Source organism: Mycetomoellerius zeteki, unplaced genomic scaffold (assembly GCF_001594055.1).
Source record: "Mycetomoellerius zeteki isolate Tzet28-1 unplaced genomic scaffold, Tzet1.0 scaffold28, whole genome shotgun sequence".
In the NCBI taxonomy this organism is placed as follows: Eukaryota; Metazoa; Arthropoda; class Insecta; order Hymenoptera; family Formicidae; genus Mycetomoellerius; species Mycetomoellerius zeteki.
The window spans coordinates 558,130-577,989 of record NW_017257260.1 but is presented as its reverse complement, the minus strand read 5'-3'; the positions used below and the strand labels follow the sequence as shown (position 1 = coordinate 577,989).

The 19,860-nt window shown below is 31.7% G+C and overlaps 2 protein-coding genes across 3 annotated transcripts; one reads left to right on the top strand and one right to left on the bottom strand.

The window, feature by feature from the left end:
- Window positions 1-927: 927 nt before the first annotated feature.
- Window positions 928-6,973, top strand: Pbp49 (proximal sequence element A Pbp49). Of its 2 annotated transcripts, XM_018450432.1 has the most exons (6): window positions 928-997; window positions 1,066-1,185; window positions 1,275-1,452; window positions 1,634-1,906; window positions 2,319-2,557; window positions 6,648-6,973. In XM_018450432.1, exons 2-6 carry the CDS (start codon window positions 1,085-1,087, stop codon window positions 6,925-6,927), a joined length of 1,071 nt encoding a protein of 356 aa, XP_018305934.1. In that variant the 5' UTR covers window positions 928-997; window positions 1,066-1,084; the 3' UTR covers window positions 6,928-6,973. The 2 variants fall into 2 exon arrangements, with proteins under 2 accessions (XP_018305934.1, XP_018305933.1); XM_018450431.1 differs by having other exon boundaries at window positions 934-1,185.
- Window positions 6,970-18,116, bottom strand: LOC108724195 (Transmembrane O-mannosyltransferase targeting cadherins 4). The gene is made up of 11 exons (XM_018450430.1): window positions 17,297-18,116; window positions 17,000-17,225; window positions 14,313-14,496; window positions 13,526-13,705; window positions 12,993-13,450; window positions 12,530-12,913; window positions 12,308-12,415; window positions 9,619-9,760; window positions 9,430-9,544; window positions 9,152-9,334; window positions 6,970-7,160 (listed from the first exon to the last, which is right to left on the bottom strand). Exons 1-11 carry the CDS (start codon window positions 17,325-17,327, stop codon window positions 7,024-7,026), a joined length of 2,148 nt encoding a protein of 715 aa, XP_018305932.1. The 5' UTR covers window positions 17,328-18,116; the 3' UTR covers window positions 6,970-7,023.
- Window positions 18,117-19,860: the final 1,744 nt, after the last annotated feature.

The following is a 19,860-nucleotide window of genomic DNA, read 5'->3' as shown; positions in this document are numbered from 1 at the left end:
GATGCGACTAATGTAGAACCAGCTTAAGACTCTAGTTCGGCTTAGTACGGAATCCATAGACGTTGCTCAAGACTTGAAATGGTCTTAAGCTAGTGCTTTGATTGGTTCAAGCACTAGTTTAAGACCATCTCGAGTCTTGAGCAACGTCTATGGATTTCGTACATAGAATTATTAGTGTGACAACTTCCGCCGCGCGGTAAAGATCGGAATCAGACTACGCATTGAATATTGAGATTGAAGATTGAAAGATTGAAATTTGACCAATCAAAACAATAGGAACTAAAATTCCTTTATCCTTATTGGTCAAATTTTAATCTTCAATCTTCAATCTCAATCTTCAATGCGTAGTCCGATTCCGGCCTAATGGTTCCTGCACACTGGACGCGGAAACGCTTGCCGCGCGCAAAATGTGACGCAGTAGCCAAGCTTACAGCTCCTAAAGCTGGTTCTACATTAGTCGCATCGCAATGTCGCAAGCGTTATGATCCAATCAGAGTCGAGCTAGCTTGATGTTGATTGGACCGCAACGCTTGCGACGCTGCGATGCGACTAATGTAGAACCAGCGTAACATGTTCATTGGTTACCGCGTCGCATTGGCTGCGTTCAGCAGAACGGTTGTTTTGCAACTGTTGGAAGTTTCCTTCGCGCTGATTGGATCATACTTTTAGATCTAGAAGAATGGTCCTATCTCAGCAGACAATCATAAAACGGTTGCAAAACTGTTGAGTCTGGTGAACGCAGCCATTTTGTCGCGCGGTAAGCATTTCCGCGTCCAGTGTGCAGGAGTCATAAGCGTTGCCGCGTTCTGTGTGCAGGAGCCATAACGCCACCGTCTTTTTGCCGCATCAATGCGCATGCGCAAGAAAGGGAGCACCGATTGGAACACTGCCCTGATACTCTATCTAATATAATATATAGAAGTCTATGGTTTTTAGCACTGGCAACGAATTTTGTAACACAGACATTATAGTTAATTTATTCGAAACAATGGATCAGGTATATAAGCTTTACGATCGTCAAGCATCATCAAAGATTTGTATAAAAGATTATTTTCATCAATATAGCGAATTAATCAAGTCATCTATGTGTTATGAAATTGACAAACAAAATGAAGAAAAGATTTTACAACTTATGGGTACCGATCTCTCACAAGCGAGAATACTTTTAATGAAACATTATTGCAGGTATTTTGTTTGACGATATATAATAAATATGACATATTTGTTAATAAAAATGAATGCTCATATATATTTTATCGAAATCAATTTTATAGTATCGATAATTTAACATTACCAGTGGAAGCTGCCATTACCGAAGAACGGGAAAAACAAGGATATGTTAACGTACCTGAGAAAATTTTAGATAATGTTTCATTGGAAACAATTAAAGTATTAGAGGTCTTGTCTAAAGAAGCTTCAGTAAAACCTAGAAATCAAAATGGCATTCCTATTGTAAGTAATTACTTCGAATAGCTATTAAGACATGTAGAATAATAAAAAGATTTATTAAAATTTACTTGAATTGTAATTATATGATCGATAATTTTGTAATCACTACATTGGTTTCCTTGATTAATATGCATGATCAATATGACAAATCTATAGCATTGTATAATTACTTGTTTCTTTTTAGAAATATGACAAGTCAAGATCTGTTAATAATAATTCTTTAAAGCCATATGAAGAATTTCTAGTTTATATCAGGGTATACGAGCCATTTAAGAGCCAGCCTCGTTCTCTTAAATATAGAACAAGTATACCTGTTCTTAAACTTAAGAGTGTCATATCAATATTGGGAAGTCAAACTCTTTATGAATTACGTCAAAAGATAATGTGTCAATCTGACTTGTCAATTACAAAAGAGATTAGTGAAAATCCAAATCAAAGGCCTGAATCGATGGCAAAAGTAATCATTTTTTCAATTTTAAATTATATCTATTTTATAACAAACCATGTGTTTGTAGTTAGATGTCTTATTTTAATAGAAACAGTGAAATATTTTGCAAAGAAAGTGTTTTTGAGAAAAATGTTTCATATAAAAGTCATAGTTCGCTATTAAAAATAAAAATAAGAATAACCTCCAATAATTTTGATCTTGACAAATATTATTAAGCTCATGACCCTGAATAACACTCAAAGTGATTTGAATCGTCAGTTGAATACCTTGGATAATGCTAGTGGTACCTGAATTTTATCGACTCATATTTAAAAAAATATTAACTTATTTTCGTAAAAATGCTTTGTTTCTGAGATATTTCACTATTTCTATTAAAATGGAACATCCAGTATACAAAAGTCAATTGCATTTATTATTATAGGATGTCTACCAATCTGGATTCTTTTATATTGAAGATACATTTTATAATGATACCTGTGTACCAACTAACATTGATTATAGTAATATTATATTAGAATGGGCAGCAGTTCGTGATATAGGTCCATTTAAAGTTGCCACTATGGATGCTCTGATAAATTCTCTTTATACAAAGTTTGGTTTCCCATGGGTATATCAGCATCAAGGTTGTTGCGAACACTTAATTGTCTTGACTGATGCCAGGTAATTTTTATTAACATAATTTGGAGAAATCCATTAAATTTACAGCTTTTATAATTCTTAAGGGAAGAGCCTGATGTAACATGCTGAAAAAAAGTGATTTCTGGGAATTTTTTTTAAAGAACCGATTCAATGAAACTCTGAAACTTTTAGTATGCTTTTACGTATATTTCAAGATATAAAAAAATATTTTTTGATTGCAAAATAATCCATGTATTTGAAAATATGCAAGCCGTTGTCCAAGTCCTCAGTGTCATTAGCGTACAATCTAGCTCCTGTTGTATTTCTACGTTTTTCTCTGTCTTACCCATACGTCACGACTACGTCTCGTTACGTGTCGTTACATCTTGTTCTCTGCCATAGCCCTATAGCGTCTGCGTGATGCGCAGGTATAAAGACTATGGCAGAGAACGAGATATAACGAGACATAACAAGACATAGTTATGACATGGGGTAAGAATGAGGAAAAAGGAAAAATCACAATAATGATTGGTCGGCAAAGTGCTTCGGAGACCAAAGTCACGACTGCGATTTTTACGTTTTTCTCTGTCTTATCCCACATCACAACTACGTCTCGTTCTCTGCCAAAGCCCTAAGCATGGCATGGTTGAATTCAACCATAGGTATAAGTATAGACGGAGCATTTGTACGAGAGAAGCTGAAAACTTGATAGAAAGAGAGAAAAATAGTCGCAAAGTAGTCCTCTTCTTTTCTAATAGTGAATTGATTGGTCGTCGCGGCAGGCCGGGGAGTGGTCGAAAGCAACAAAAATAGACATCCGAGAGTCAGTGGCCGCGAGTTGTGGCCTTACGTTCAACTGATTGGCCCCTCACCGCTCACTGTGAAAGAGAGAAACAACTATGTCGGGAGTAAAACTGATCCTTCAATGTTGTCTTCAGCTTCTCTCGTATGAACGCTCCATCTATCTTATAAGTTTATGGATATAAGATAATCTGTAGTATGTTAAAACTTCGAATTTTGATCTGAAACTTTACGAACATATTTTTAAACGTAGTACTAATAATTTATGCAAAAAAATCGATTTTTTTAACCCATTACATCAGGCTCCCCCTTAATGCTAAAATGAAATCGTGAAGTAAAAGAAATGCTATGAAGTGAAAAAGATACCACAGAACTATACACTAGTTGCGTACTATAGGCAGCATTATCTACTATTACATTTGAGTAACTTCTGAATTCACACAGATTTATCGCCAGAACTGTAAGAGATACTTATAATTGATTATGATTATGAAAATCACAAAAATCTAAAGCGTGTAAATCCAAATTAACAAAATTCGAAATATAAAATGCAGTTTTTCAATCATTGAATTCAGTTGAATCCAATTTAATTCAATTGCAACCAAAAAAGTTTATTTAAAATACGCATTCAGATAAATAAAATTTGAATTCATTTTAATCCATTTTCATTTATTGGGGATGGTCCTCGTAATAACCTTTTCAATAATAACATTTAATATCTTCTAATAATTGTATTAGCAACGTGAAATTATAATATTAAAAAAAAATTAAAAAATGTATAATGTTCGGATAACGCTTTCGTCATTTCTGTGAAGTACGCAACTAATATATGATATTTACATCAGAGAGTCCAAGGTAGATGTTTTTTGGCTTGAAATTGAAATGTGTCGGTAGGAACGGTAATAGGCGTGAATACCGACACATTTCAATTTCAAGTCAAAAAACACCGACCTTGGACAGCTCTGATTTACATTAATAATATACAAAAAAAAATAAAAAATGCAATACAACAAAGATGACCATCATAGGTTTTTGGGCATTAAATATGACTTCGTTTGCCAAGTTACTCTATTACGTTATAATTTTTCGAAATTTGCAGATAAAGGTATAAAAAAATAGCTATTTTAATGTATGTTGACATATTACAACTACAACATATATTAAAGTAACAATAAAAGTAATGGCTTAATTCGTTATCGTTAACAGATAGAAAAAAGTAATAATCGTTACCGAAAAAGTAACGAAAATTATAACAATGTTATAAATAACGTTACCTCCTAATCTTGCATAGTAGTATACTTAGATTAATAATTATGGCTTTTTTCAAAATTGTGTAACAAAAGGAGCATGAAAGCTAGTGCTGGTTCTTGTTGCGAAACTAATCTATATCGTTCTTTAATTATCAGAAAAACAATGAACGACCTTTATTATATAATATATAGTAACTCAGTATTTAAATATCATTGAATACATATATAAAAATACATTGTGTAATATGGTTCAATTAATATAAATTAATAATAAAAAGTGTTGAGAAGGGCTACGAACCATAAGAAAACAATATTTAAATAAAAGATATAATTTAATTAATAAGAACTAAACAAAAAATTAATACAAATGACGTTTCGAGCCCGATCGGGTCATTCTTAATGTTAAACATACAAAAGTGGTAAGTATATACATATTTAAATTATAAATGGTTTAAAACTGATAGATAAAAAAATGAAAAAATAAGTACACCTTCTACTGGATGTATACTGATCACTTAATCGTATTCTGTCATTATCAAGCTGATATTAGGTCCAAAACAATTATATAGCGCGTATCATGAGATGTCAATACAAAAGGCTCCTTATTTAACATTATACGTAAGAATATTTGTTATAAAAGTATCGCAATTATAATAGTATGAAGTCAAAGTCTATAAGAACGGTGAGATAAAGAGTACATTACTATAAAAATATGAAGATCTGAGAGCAATTAATGTTCGTTTATAAAATTGACATATAAAAATACATTCGCAAAAAAGCTTCAGCAAAATCGCGTTAATTTTCTGTCATTGTGTGGTTGAATTAAATCAGTTGTTAGTATTCAATATTTGCGGACATATGCGTTCAAAAGCTACCTTCATGTATTGAATATTGTCTTCCAGGGAAAGAAACCTTAATCAATAATCGTGATTATTTATAGCATAGAAGTCACAAATCCTATGAATTATTAATGTAATTCAACTTCAGATATTAAATTATATTACTATATAATAAATGAAACATAAGTTATGAATATAAAAATTGTAAATATTGAAAAAAAATGTCGTTAGAAATTTTAAAGTCAAAGTCAAAATTTATATTTAATAGTCAAAAGTAAAATACCTATGCATCTGATCTGATCTGACCATAACTATCTATCTTTCCACAAGTTCCTTTATTATAAAAATAATCATCGATGACAGAAGAAGCACAACGATCTAACTTACAAAAATGTTTGTTTAGATAATTCAACATTTGTGTAGATAGGAAGAACTATTCAAGGAAGGAGGATTCCCTCTAAAATAAAATTCGTGGAGTGGATATACCTTCAAGGACAGGGAAATATATATTCAGTAATATTTATCAGTAATATTTATCAGTATCACTTTGCTTATTTAATCCGTAAGTCTGTTTTTTTACATATACATGATTTTAGATAATCATGTAGTATGAAGACTCTATATCTAGGATTGCGATTGATTGTCTCATTCAAAATCATGTTTTGTTGATTTAGATTAATTACATACAAAGAGAGAGAGGGGGGGGAGGGGAATTGACGTAATTTTGTAGAAGCTTTTTGCGAATGTATTTTCATATATGTACTGAACGATAACTTTTTATGATTACTGAAATTGATCTGATAAAAATCGAAACATTTATTGTTTTTCTGATAATTAAAGAATGATATTTCACAACAAGAGCCAGTGCTGACTTTCATGCTTCTGTTATACAATTTTGATTTATTCATAAAGCCTTTATTATTAGTTTTATTATAGCTTTATACATCAAGTTTTTCCTCATTTAATGGTTATTTTTTACCTAATGATCACACAAGATAAAAAAAATTATTTTTTGAAAATCATTAGCGGACCAAAAACGACCTTATTAATCCTTTTCTTTTTTGCAAATTGTAATGTGTGATAGAGAAATTTGGGAGATCATATTTAACGTCCGAAGACAATGGGAAACAATTATCCTCGTTCTTGTATTTGGAAAAATAATTTTTTTTATTAATATAGTAAGTCATTTTTACTTAATAATTATTAAATAAATGTTATTAACGAATCAATTATTTTTGTTAGGTTGGTAACTGTAGATGATGTATTAACATCATCTGTTTATCCAAGAATAGAAAAAATAAGACCTGTTTCTGGAAAAAACTGTATCTATTGCGGAATATTTAATGTGCATTGGATTGTAACAGAACATGATAGAATACCACATGATACAAGTTACTTTTGCAATAGATGTTTCATATCTTATAATTATGTTGATGGCAAAAAAGTAGGAAATTTTAAAGCATATAGTTATCCTTGTATACCACAATTAATGTCGATAATTAGAAGATCTAAGAAATCTTAAATTTTTATATATGTATCCGTCGTATGTATGTGTTATAAATATATTTGAAATACATACTAGTATATATATTTAATGTAAAATATTAGTGTAACAAAGTTATTTTATTGATGCTTTTAATGTATACAATCTTTGCAAGTTGTCTTTTGTACTGTATAAATCTGGTTTTAATTGTAGTGCTTTCTTATACATCTCCTCTGCAGCATTTAATTTATTCCAACGATGATATAAGACACCTAAATAAAATATTTCTGATTTTATATATTATCTTAAATTATTCATATCTTATGCATGCAATTAAAAATTAGTATTGCCATACTAATTTGAAGAATAGTCTGAAGAAATATCGTCGATGTTAATAAATGTACAGTTCAAACAAATTTTTATAGCTGTACATATTTAAAAAATTCAGAAAGTTTTTTTATCAATACGTCTTTCCTTTGGTTTTCTTACATTAAAACTTAATTTTGGAATACTTTGAATTTATTATATCGACGGAAGTGACAAGCTAACTCATTTACACCTCATTTGCGGTACAACTACATATCTGCACTCTATCAAACTATACCATATATTATAGGACACCCTATATATACAGGGCGTTCTTAAAATTTGGCATTACCCATCCTGAGCAGGTAGAGCAAACTGAACTGAGTTGAAAAGTCTTCTACCATTTTGCAATTTTGACAATAGTTAACGAGATATTAATGTTTAAAGATAGCCGAATACGCGCGTCCGCCCGGCTTACTACTGCCGAATGTACGGCCCACCGATCGCATGGTGCGCTGGCCGCAGGGAGCGGGGATGGCCTGGCAGGACTCTCTCTGTCAAAACCTCTTCCAGCTCGGGATTGGACCGTGTTGACTACCGCTTACTTAAGGTTTTACCTCCTACGCTCCAGACATACCTTCTTGATATTTTTAATAATCTCTTCTGCTGTTCTGTATTTCCGACTCAATGGTCGCATGGTTCACTCGTTCACTTAATTCCGAAGCCTAACAATAACAGTGTGTGTCCGATTTCGCTTACTTTCTGTTTGCTCAAAATTATGGATGATCTTTAATCGATTTTACTGGCTTATTGAGTTCCCTCTTTCTGACGTTCTACCCAATAATCAATTTGGCTTCTGTAAATTTAGATCTTGTCAAGACAATCTTACAACACTTGTAGCCAGTATTCATTCTGGATTCCTTAGGAAGCAAGATACAGTTGCGATATTTATTGACATTAAATCTGCATTTGATGTCTTACCTCACATTCTTCAAGAACTTTTACTTCTTGATATTCCTCCTCTCACTCTAGCTTTTATCTGGCTTTTATCTAGCTTTTATCTCATTTCCTCCCGTACCATTTAGTTTCTCAACCAGGACCAGCTCACCGACCCTAGAACCTCTTATAGAGGCACCCCTCAGGGCTCGGTTCTCAGCCCCACGCTCTTTAACATTTATCTGCGTAATGTCAATGATTCGCTACATGCATCCACAGAACTATTGCAATTCGCTGACGACATCATCATTTTCGCCACGGATAATCATATTGAAAATGTACTCAATTCGGCAGAACAATTCCTTCACAACTTGGAAACATTTCTCCGCGCTCGCGGGCTTGAAATCTCTCCTCTTAAGACTCAAATGACGGTATTATCCACCAAAAGGCCCTCGTTGGTCAGTCTTATATCTTATCTCGTTGCGCGCTTGCATTTAGCGGTAGGCTGGGCGAATTAACTATTTTCATAAATTAATAATTCGTTAACTAATGCGAAAAATGCAAAATGCTGGAGGACTTTTCTTCTCAGTTTAGTTCATTCTGCATTTATGCGAGAGTTTTGTCATTAATTATCAGACACTCTGTATACTTATATGTACTACATATATATGTAATTATTGTAAAATCTGTTTTAATTCTTTTTTTTTAGTCATAATTATAGATAATTTTATTAACTACTGCATTTCCAAATTGATTGATGAGATGCCTCTAATTATAAATCGACAACTAAACACAATAAGAGATTAATAGTAACTTATAGAATATAGAATATAAGTTACTATTAATTAAAACACTTATTGAATACATGTAATGTTCTTTGTGATGATATAAGTTATAATCGTATTATATCAAATCCTTGTGTTCTGTTTTATTATATTTTTCAACATCAATGGAAAGAGATAGTCCGTTTGACGTATTTTGAAATATTTTCTCTCTCTTATGCTCTTATTTTCCAATATACCTAAGTTTGCATAAGTCATAGGACCTGTAGGATCTCTCGATATCGCTTGTTTAAATTGGATTTCTGCTTCCTCATATTTTCCTTTTTTCCCCAAAATATTAGCAATATTGAAATAGATAGAAGCATGATTTGGAATAAATTTCAAAGCTTTGTTTGCCATTTTTAATGCTTCTTCTGTTTTATCTAAAATTATAGAGAATATCTTAAAATATGTTTTTCTTAACATTATAGTAATTAATGTACAGAAAGCTACAGTGTTAATTTAAATAAACACAAACCTAAATCATCTAATAGTAATATTATATTTGTCCATGCTCGTTTATGCGTAGGTTTTTGTTTAGTTGCGTTTATCCAAGCTCTTAATGCCTTATTGTACTTCTTTTGTTCCAGATACTATCATAAATTTTGATAATTTTAACATTTCTCAAAACCAGATTAAAATCGTAATTTCATTATATAATACTCACTAATACACCTAGATTGTAATAACAATCTGGATAATTTGATCGATATTGTAGAGCCATAAAATAGCTCGTTTCTGATTCCTCATATTTTTTCAATGTTGACTGAACTATACCTAGATTCATCCATGCCGTAGAAAAATCTTTCCTAAAATTTATGAATTTTATGGAAAACTACATCTGTATATTTATATTCATAATATACACATATATTTCTTAATTTGTCGTAAACATTATATATGCTCGAGGACAAAACGTCAAGATAATCGACACGTAGCCACAATGTACGAGGAGCACTATTTATATTTTGAGCCTAATAATAAAAAAACAGTAATTTGTCATTGAAAATGACTTTATTGTTTTTCAAAATATTCTCCTTTATGATCTATACACTTTTGCATGCGTTCGAACCACTTGTTTGCACCAATCGACACGAGCATCTTTTTGAGATTTTGTCAGATTATGTGGGATCCAACGAGAACAAACCTTTTTCACGGCTAAATGATCATGCAATATTTTATATATGCTGGTGGAACTAATGCCTAAGGTTGTTTCAATCTCACAGTATGTCACGTGATGATCTTGCATTATTAGTTTTTGCACAGCATCAATGTTTTTTCTAACACAACAACTGATTTTGGACGATCTTCACGACTTTCGTCGGTGAGCGAACGGCGACCACGATTAAATTCGTTATACCAGCGTTTCACAGTGGCAAAGGATGGGGCTTTATCGCCAAAAGTGGAAGTAAGTTGATCGATGCACTCCTGTCTTGATAATCCACGTCGAAAGTCGTAATAAATCATTGCACGAAAATTTTCACGAGTTTTAATTCCATTTTTTCGCTGAGACACAATTTTCAAGTGACTGTAAACAATACAAATCGCGCTCAAATAACAAAACGTTCTGAAGAAGGTTATGGTAAAAAATGTCAAACTTTCTAGTGGAAACGTCAGATGGCACCTGACAACACTCAGTGTTGCCAAGGCTCAAAATATAAGTAGTGCCCCTCGTACAGATTGCACAAATTCTTCGACTTGCAATATTGTAAATTTCAAACATAATGTTTAGATTTATTGGAAGTGCAATATATTTGTGCAGTGCCATATATTCATTAAAAATATATTTCTCATTTTCTTAACCCTGAACTACATGTCTCGTTTTAGAGTCTTAATTTACATGTCTGGGTCCAGTCATCCACAGCGGTTTTGACTGGCTCTGTAATTATCACAAATCTTAATGGAAAATATATTTTTTTTTTAATGAAAATGCTACAATGTATAGAATCGAAATATCAAAATATAAAAAGGTTTTGATAATAATTGAAAAGTTATGCTAAAGGAATAGTAAAGAACAATTTGTAAAAAGAGTGCAATAATCAGCTTTTCTATAAAAAAAAAAAAAAAAAAAACATCTTTATGATAAAAAAAAGATACAATATTGGTCCGATATAACATTTCCGTGCCGTGTTTCTGCTATTTTTGCTGTTATTTTTTGAGACAGCAGCACATGCTTGATTTCTGATGACATTTGCCAGTATAATATGATATCACGTTATGCTCAGTTTTGGTATAGTTTTTGATGACATATTGTGAGCAGCATGCAATGTTCAAAATGTATTGTATTTATGCCAAGAACTTTTGCTTAATTTTTGCAGGATTTTTTATAATATATCTTGATATTGTGGAACTGTTCGTTTTCTGCTACATTTCTACAGACACTAATTGAGACGATAGATCATACTCGGCTATTGCCCGAGTTCTGCCAACATAGTATGTAGCACACAAATAGTAATACATGATCTTGATAGACTTGACTACCTGGGGAAGGGCATTTTAATCGTCCCAGGCGGATATCTCAGAAACTAAAAGAGATATAGGGAAAAGTTTTATATAAAAATTGTAGATTTTCTTGAGGGAAAGAAAATGGAAATAACAGATTTTTTATATGGGAGATTACTTGTTTTATTGACAGGCAAGAGGACTCGCGCAAATCAAGCACTCTAAAAAGTTGAAATCCCCGTCACGTCCATGTCGTTCATCCTGGGTAATGCTAAGCACGGGAAAATGCATGTCAATCAATCTGGAGCTGGTTGATCATCAAACATAATCAGTCCAGATAACGAATAAAAATAAGAACAGGATATACGTGACTTTGACTCTCCTCCCCCACACATGCATGTAGGCGCGCGCGCGCGCGCGTCCACACACGTACACACGCACGCACACACGTATGTACACACACAACAGATTAAATCCGACTAAATAACCTCCACGTGGTACACGTGTTACACCTTGCATAATGCTAATGTCAGCAGTATAATGTCAAGTTTTACAATTCGAAAAGTGCTTAATAAATATTTTATTATAGTGTTTTGAAAACGTCTCGACTTTAGCTACAACAATATGTAATAAAAAAATAGTGATTTCTATTTAAAAAATTCATGTTGACCTTAATTTCACCTTGGTAATGCCCCATATATAAAATCTATTATTTCCACCTTTTTTCTCCCAAGAAAACCTACAACTTTTATATTATACAAAACTTTTTCCTATATCTTTCTTAGTTTCTGAAATATCCGCCTGGGATGATTTAAATGCTTCATCCTGCACATAAAATCTCATTGTGAAATATAAATAAATTTATAAATCAATGCAACTATTCATCTTAAATAACGATATTTGATCAAACTTACTGTATATTAACAGCTTGTTTAAATAAACTTACAGCCTTCAAAAGCTGCCCGTCATCTTTGAGTAAATTACCAAGATTGTTCATAGCTTGAGCATAATTTGGATTTAATCTGTGTGTAGTATAAAGAATATAAATATATAATATGAAATTTTTTAGAAAAAGAGATTTTAGAAAAAGAAATTTTAGGAGAATATTACAACTTTATATAGACTGTATACAGTACCGTAAAGCCTCTTGATATTCCAATTTGGCAAGATCAATGTTTCCTATATCTGCAGCATTTTTTGCAATATTATAATGCACTTTTGCGTTGAGAGGGCATACATCTAATGCTGATTGAAAAAGCAACTTCTCATTTTTCCATTGAGTACTCCTTATCCAAGAACGTACAAACAATAATACAATGAGCATCGCAAATGCTAACAATGACGTTTTAGGCAAAGAAAATCGGGCGGAAAATTTCTGTAAACCGATAACAATTAACAAGCAATATCCCGCCGAAGGAATATACAATACTCTCTCTGCCAAAACAAATCCAACATTGAAGAAGATATTACTAGCTGGCAGAAACGGACAGATCAATATTGTAAGTCCCATAATTACATATCTGTAAAAATTTATGTGTTTTACACATGTATCATTCTCATCTATGCATCTTTTTAAATTTTAAAAAGGTTTCAGATTACCTTAAAGTCTTATTTTTATGAGAGATAAATGTGTACATTATTAATGTTCCAAACATGAACCAGAAAATAATGACCACAAAAGTTCTATAGTCGTAGCTGGTAATCAAAGATACACAACCCATTGACCAATCAAAACAGAGCCATATAGGGCAGATAAGTAACCATATATTCAAGCAATAGATATAGTTATAATTAAGTATACGAAGCAATACGTTATCCATAAAAGATGCTGGATTGTCTACTGATTGAAATTTTGGAATTGAAAACCCCATAATACTGAATCTTAGAAGTAAAAGTATTATTGCAATAAAAATAAGTGCAGCAAGCCGTAACAAAGTATTTTTATACTTAATACAGTTATTCAAATTTTTATCGACATGTTTAAACGAAAAAAATTTAATTACATCAATTGGATATATTTTATTCACAATAACTATATCATATATTGCGCAAATACCCTAAAAGATAAAGACAAGTATCCGTTATTGTTATATTTAAAAAATTTAGTTTAAGAACGCAATTTTAATACTTACAATAGCAGTAATTCCAGTTTCTTTACACAGCATCGCTGCAGTTATGCAAATAATAAAACTGAACATAGCAACCCATGTACGTAATATATTTTTTGCATATATCGTATGATTATACAACAAGATCGATAGCCATGTAAACAAACTACATAATAATTCAGCACGTCCGACAATTCCAGATACCTGATGTACGAAGAAATAAATATAATTATAATGTATTCTGATATATAAATACAAGATTAACCTGGGAATAGTCATCTAATTTTTTCACATGAACGATCACCTGAATTGTTTTTTACAGTTCACTGTCATTAACTACACATTATATACTTGTATAATTGGATAATTTTTTAGTATTTGAAATCATTATGTATATACAGTTTTATTCAATATTTTCTTAAAAGAGAGGAAAATAGATACAGATTACTTGATCTGTAAACTATTGTAACTGAATTTTAGCCCTATTTTATAACTCTTAACGACAGTGTTAATATCCTTATACTGTCGTTGCATAGCTTTGTTACTATAAAACCAATACTGCCGTGTGTTATGTAAGAGCTGGTTTTATCATTTTAGATTAGCTTGATCAGTCGATTAAGTATCAACTGTGACTGATCAATTCTTAATGATGTTGTGGTTTTATATGGATCAAGATGGTGAAACCGACCTTAAGAGTATAGAATAGGGGCATCAGTTTCTTATTTCGCTGGGATATAAAAATAATTTCAAATTAATATAATTTCCAGGTTAATATATATAATGATAATGATGCATTTATAATTATAATTACAGCCTCTGTATGAATAGGATGAACTGCAAATAAGGCTGCGGCGTAAAATGAAATGCTCCGACCTTCTGGTCCCAAAAATATATCGTATACAAATAAAGTTAGTAGGCAAATCATACTATGCAATATTATATTTATTATATGATAGTCCTGCGAAACTAAATCTTGTCGCAACCAGAATTGTAGTCTACAGAGAAAGAAGAGAAAATTAATTTTTATAGTTTCATGACAAAATATCATTATACATATATACATATAATATATGTAAATATACAGTGTTCCAGACCATCCATGCACTTCTTTTAAAATGAAAGGAAGTGATTTTTATGAGAAGTACAAAAAAAAATTGATAAGTACATCGAGTACACAGTATCGAATGGTGATATATTCAACTTCCAGTTTTGACCGGAAATGGAGTATCCAGACAGTTGATTTTTTTTAATGGAACAGTATTTTTTTATTGCAGATTCTACGTGAAAAAACTCAAAACTTTCGTCTTAAACATTTTCTTGAATGTCTTTATTGATCTTGAAATAATTTTGAAAGCGGAAAAATAAACTTTAATTGCTCTAAGCGTAACTCAACCAGGGAAACATGATAGACATTTGATCTCGTGTTTATCTCTGGTGTGTGCGTGCGTGTGTGCGCGCACATTTGCATGCATATGTGCGTACTTGCACACATGTGAATATTTTTGAGTAAAATGTGTATTTGTTGAAGCGAGTTGTTCAAAGTAACCAAGTGCTACAAAAGTATTTACTTTATTTTGGGAGTGATTGGTTGCTCGAAAAATTTTATCATCATTTAAGCTAACAATTCATCGAATTGTTCGTTTAAACATGTGTACACATTGTTATTAAAAAATGCCCATGTGTGCAAGCATGCAGGTACGGATTCAAACACGTGTGTGGACATGTACCAGAGTTGTTACGTTTTAAACGATTATATTTAAAACATTATTTTTTAAATGTGTTTTTAACACTGTTTATAGATTTATGAAGTATCAAACTGTTAAATTTAATTAAACTATTAATTTTAATTTGAATATGTAATACAATAAAACGAGTATCGTGCAGTAAATAAGACCAAATTTTGCCTCGCGATGGAACCTAAATCTTTAAAAATCTTTCGTTAAGTCTTAAAAAGTACGAAAATAACTATTTATCCGAGAAGTAATGAAAAAGTTGTGAGAAAGTTGTAGTAGTAACTATTGGCTTTTTGATATTGATTTATGTGTAGACACAAACAGTCTGCTATAAACTTTAAGAAATCACATCTGTGTAACCAAAATAAAATATTTTGCATTTTTATTTTAGCAAATTGTTTGTTAACTTTTTTATTGATTTAAGATTAAATATTTAATTCCTTTATAATGTGGATCGATAATTAATAATAATAATAAATATATGATAAATAGCATTTAATCATTAAGCATAAGTAATCCGTGTGCACTTTTTATTTATATTAGCGAAAAAAACAGAAAATTGCATAAAGAAACAATGATATACAGAATAAAACATAAACACACATCTGAGATAAATTGATTTTCACATCTGAGATGAATTGATTTTCACATCTGAAAAACTGATTTTCATATATGGGACATTCCACGTGAAAGGAGTCCACCTAAAAATAAACTGTTTGGAATCTTTAAAATAATCATGAAAACATATAAGTGGACATATTGTATAATGTTGAAGATAAAAAAAATAAGTATTATATGCCTTGCACCCAAGATATTGGAGATAGTTGTTTAAAGGAGTTCTCCTTTTATCATTTGTAGTTAAAATAACAAAATACATAAAATTTTTATACATATGAATTTTTTAGGATTTATCCTGTACTTTCAGATAAAAGAATTAATTTTAATGAGAAAAAATGAATAGTGTGGAAAAATCAATTTTTTAACTTTAAGTAAATAAATGAAAAATTTTATCCGCTTTTAAAAATCTGAAAAAATTCTCAAAAATACTTCTATATTTTTGCATTAAAAATTCATTTTACATAATAAAAATGAAAATAAGAAGTACAACCTCCAAAAATCGACTTGACCTTGACCTGGTCTTGGCGACACCACTCAAGGTCAAATCAATGATTTTTTCTTATATTCCCCTCCGAACCATACAACTTTTATTTGGAACATTTTTCCGTATCTACCATAGTGTTTGAGAAATCTTAATGCATTATTTAAAATGGAACATCCTGTATATAATTTAATTCGTTGAATTTGTACGAATAGGAATTGGTCAAACACGAAATACTCAAGATATTTTAGAGTAAGTTTCTAAACAAGCAATTGAATCTTTGCTAAAAATCATATCAAACTTTTGTAAAAAAATATTTTAAAGTTAAAAAATCTACTTTAAACTGTTTATTTGTTAAATTTTTTCCAATGATGTTTCATTCAAAGTAAGGTGTTTTAAAATAAAACAAAAATATTGAAAAAATATAAATTTTCAACTTTATGTAATTTTAAAAAAAATATTATAGACATAATTCGAACGTCAATTAAAAGCTGTATCCTTCCTCTTTAAAATTCAATTTTAAAAACTTCTCTACGATTTTTTTTCATCGTAGCAAACATTCTCAAACTTACATATATGTATATACAATAGTGTATATTTCGCACGGATGCACACATATGCATACATACATGTTTTTTATGGTTATATTTGATAATATTCTTTTACCTGAAACTAAGTATGGTAAAAGGTCTATATGATTTGTGGCTTTGCTTGTGGGATAATTTAGTACCCCAAAAGTCATTTTGAAATATATCCCAGAACGGTGTCTTATGTACATCGACATTATTGACAATAGCCTCTGTATCGTCAAAAACAAAATCTCCGTTATAACTGTTAACAAAACAAAGTGACAAAATCACAATTATCCATGGAGAAAGCGATGGTGATACAGCTGAAAATATACAAAATATCTCATTAAAGTGTTTAATCTTGTGCGTAATTGTGTATTCAGTGGTAATTTACCTGGCAAATAAGTATTTATTTCACTTTTCATAATACTCCAAACAAACACAGATTGCTGTTTTTGTTTAATATCATAGGTTTAATATCATTTGTTTAATAACATTTAATATATATGCGCAGATATAGTCTTCTCTCTTGTGTGACCAAGTGTTATTATACCTTTTTCATCTTTTTCTTCTTAAATTTTAATTGACACTGTCTTCAGTCGAAAACAATTCGACATTCGACCAATATTTCAAGATATAATATACATATTTTTTCTATGGCCGAATTAGGAATTTAAAGCGAGATAAGTATACGTTTGATCGGTTTGATTATTAGAGAAAGTAAGAGTTCTGGGTCAGAGAGGGAGAGGAGAGTTTACACTTTTGCATACAGAAAGAACAGAGCAGGCTTTCGTTCACTTTTGTTTTGAGCGAATACGCGTCGAATGAGTCTAATTTCATTAAAATCCGAGGTGAGGTAGCTATTCTAAATAATTACCAATACCGACCAAAGTACGTATACGTACATAGAATTGTCAGTGTGACAGATATCCTAACCTCAAAAGTCGTTTTTCTTTTGATGTTAGCCAGGCAACCCTCAAAAGTCGTTAACCTTGACCATATATATTCGTGGGTGCGTTCTAAAATCGTACATCGCTTACCATAAAGGTGCAGCCATAATAGAAGGAATAAGGAATTAGGAATAAAGATTTCAACCTATCAGGGACCATGTATTCCGGTGTATCCGATATCTGGGCACCTATCATGGAACAAATCGGAATTGATTCCGACCGGAATTATTCAATTATTTCCTAGATTTCTATTGTCTAGGGACATGTCCCTAAATTTATATTTTCTAGGGACATGTTCCATGATAGATACCCTGATAGGTTAAAATCTTTAGTTTTATTCCTAATTCCTTCTATTGTGGCTGTACCTTAAGATGTTCCAAATTATCATGGGTGACTTGCATATATGTAATATTACTATATTGCTAATGCAACCTCTTTTTGAGAGTGGGGGTGTGCAAAGACAGCGAGATAGAGAATATCGGATCTCTCACTTCCACAGTGTACTCGAGCATGGTGCGCATGCGCTGCACTAAGTGAGAGGTAGATATTCGTCTGCACCGTGGTGTTTTCGCTAGCTTTTAATTGGCAATATAGGAGTATTACATATATAGCCTGCACCACAGTTTAACCAGTTACGACACTAAGCATCGGCACCTTTAATGTAGGTGATCCCAAGTCACATGATCTGTCGCCATTTTGAGAAAAGTACACACGCTTAAATTTGAATGTTTCTGATATAAAGATAAATTACAAAGTTGATTATTATGGGTGTTTTCAAGCAAAAGAAACAGGTTACATAGTGTAATACAATGAATAAGGGCGGTATTCATAGTCAAATCTTATATTCAAGACCGTCTTAAGTACAGTCTTAAGAAGTCATGAACCAATCAGAAGGCCGTATTAGCGACTTAAGACGTTACTTAAGACGGTCTTAAAATAAGAACCGACTATGAATACTGGCTTAAGAGAGGTAGATATTCGTCTGTACCGTGGTGTTTTCGCCAGCGAAATAATGTTCGTTAATATAAAATCGTTTTTTTTTATATATATTTTATTCCTGTTTGAAACTGACAATTAAGAATGCGTTTAAACTACTCAAACAGTATTTTGTCAGCAACATTGCGAAATAGATTACTATCGGTAGTAGCTGAAAAGGTTAGGAAACAACGAATGCTGTGCAATTATGCAAAAATTGTGTGCAATTATGTAAAAGTTGCGAGAAAATGTTCACTGCCATTGTCATTGACGAAATTCATTTTTTGAAATAGTCGAAAACGATTCTATGAACGAAACACATCTGCTAACTACTTTTTGCTGTAGTTGGGCCTCTCCGAACTTCAAGCGGCAAAATGACGGCTTATAGGGGATCATGCAGAGTGGGGAGAGCCGCCAGCGTTTTAACGCTGCGTGAAATTGTACCTCTTTTTAGGCCCAGTTCCACAACTCACGGTTAACTCTTAATCGAGGTTCAACTTGTTTCTCACCTCTTTCCAATTCTAAAATTAGAAAAAGACAATGAATAAGTTGAATCTCGGTTAAGAGTTAACCGTGAGTTGTGGAACTGGGTCTTAGTGTTCATACTAGAGAGCCTCACAGGGAGAGAGTAGCAAATCGCATCACGTGATCCGGTCTCCTCTGATTGGACCTGGTAATCAAGCTCTGTAGAGCCATGGTGGGGGAATGTCGTTTAGATTAGATGACTGCAAAAGTAGTACGCTATTGTCACCTTTTTGTGCCGCCATTTCTTTCTCAATAGAGTTGAAAAGTCTTTTTCATTTTACAATTTTTGCAATAGTTAACGAGATATTAATTTCTAAACACTGCCGAATAAGCGAATAAAATCGACGCATAAGACAACTTTAAGATATTTTTCAGAGTTCTTTATGAAATATATTGTAAAGATATTTACGAATTCTAAGAGCTCTCAAAGTCGTCTTCTGCGTCGATTTTAGACATTTTGCTCATTGAGTAACTAAAAAAAATATTGCGAAAATTGCAAAATGGTAGA

Excerpts from the sequence above, each read along its gene's own strand:
- Pbp49 (XM_018450431.1), top strand. The coding sequence starts at position 989 with ATGGATCAGGTATATAAGCTTTACGATCGTCAAGCATCATCAAAGATT. Across the intron at positions 1,186-1,274 it reads TTAATGAAACATTATTGCAG|TATCGATAATTTAACATTAC; the intron begins GTATTTTGTTTG and ends TCAATTTTATAG. Across the intron at positions 2,558-6,647 it reads ATTGTCTTGACTGATGCCAG|GTTGGTAACTGTAGATGATG; the intron begins GTAATTTTTATT and ends TATTTTTGTTAG.
- LOC108724195 (XM_018450430.1), bottom strand. The coding sequence starts at position 17,327 with ATGAAAAGTGAAATAAATACTTATTTGCCAG. Across the intron at positions 17,226-17,296 it reads AATAAATACTTATTTGCCAG|CTGTATCACCATCGCTTTCT; the intron begins GTAAATTACCAC and ends GTATATTTTCAG. Across the intron at positions 7,161-9,151 it reads TATGACTTATGCAAACTTAG|GTGTCTTATATCATCGTTGG; the intron begins GTATATTGGAAA and ends TATTTTATTTAG.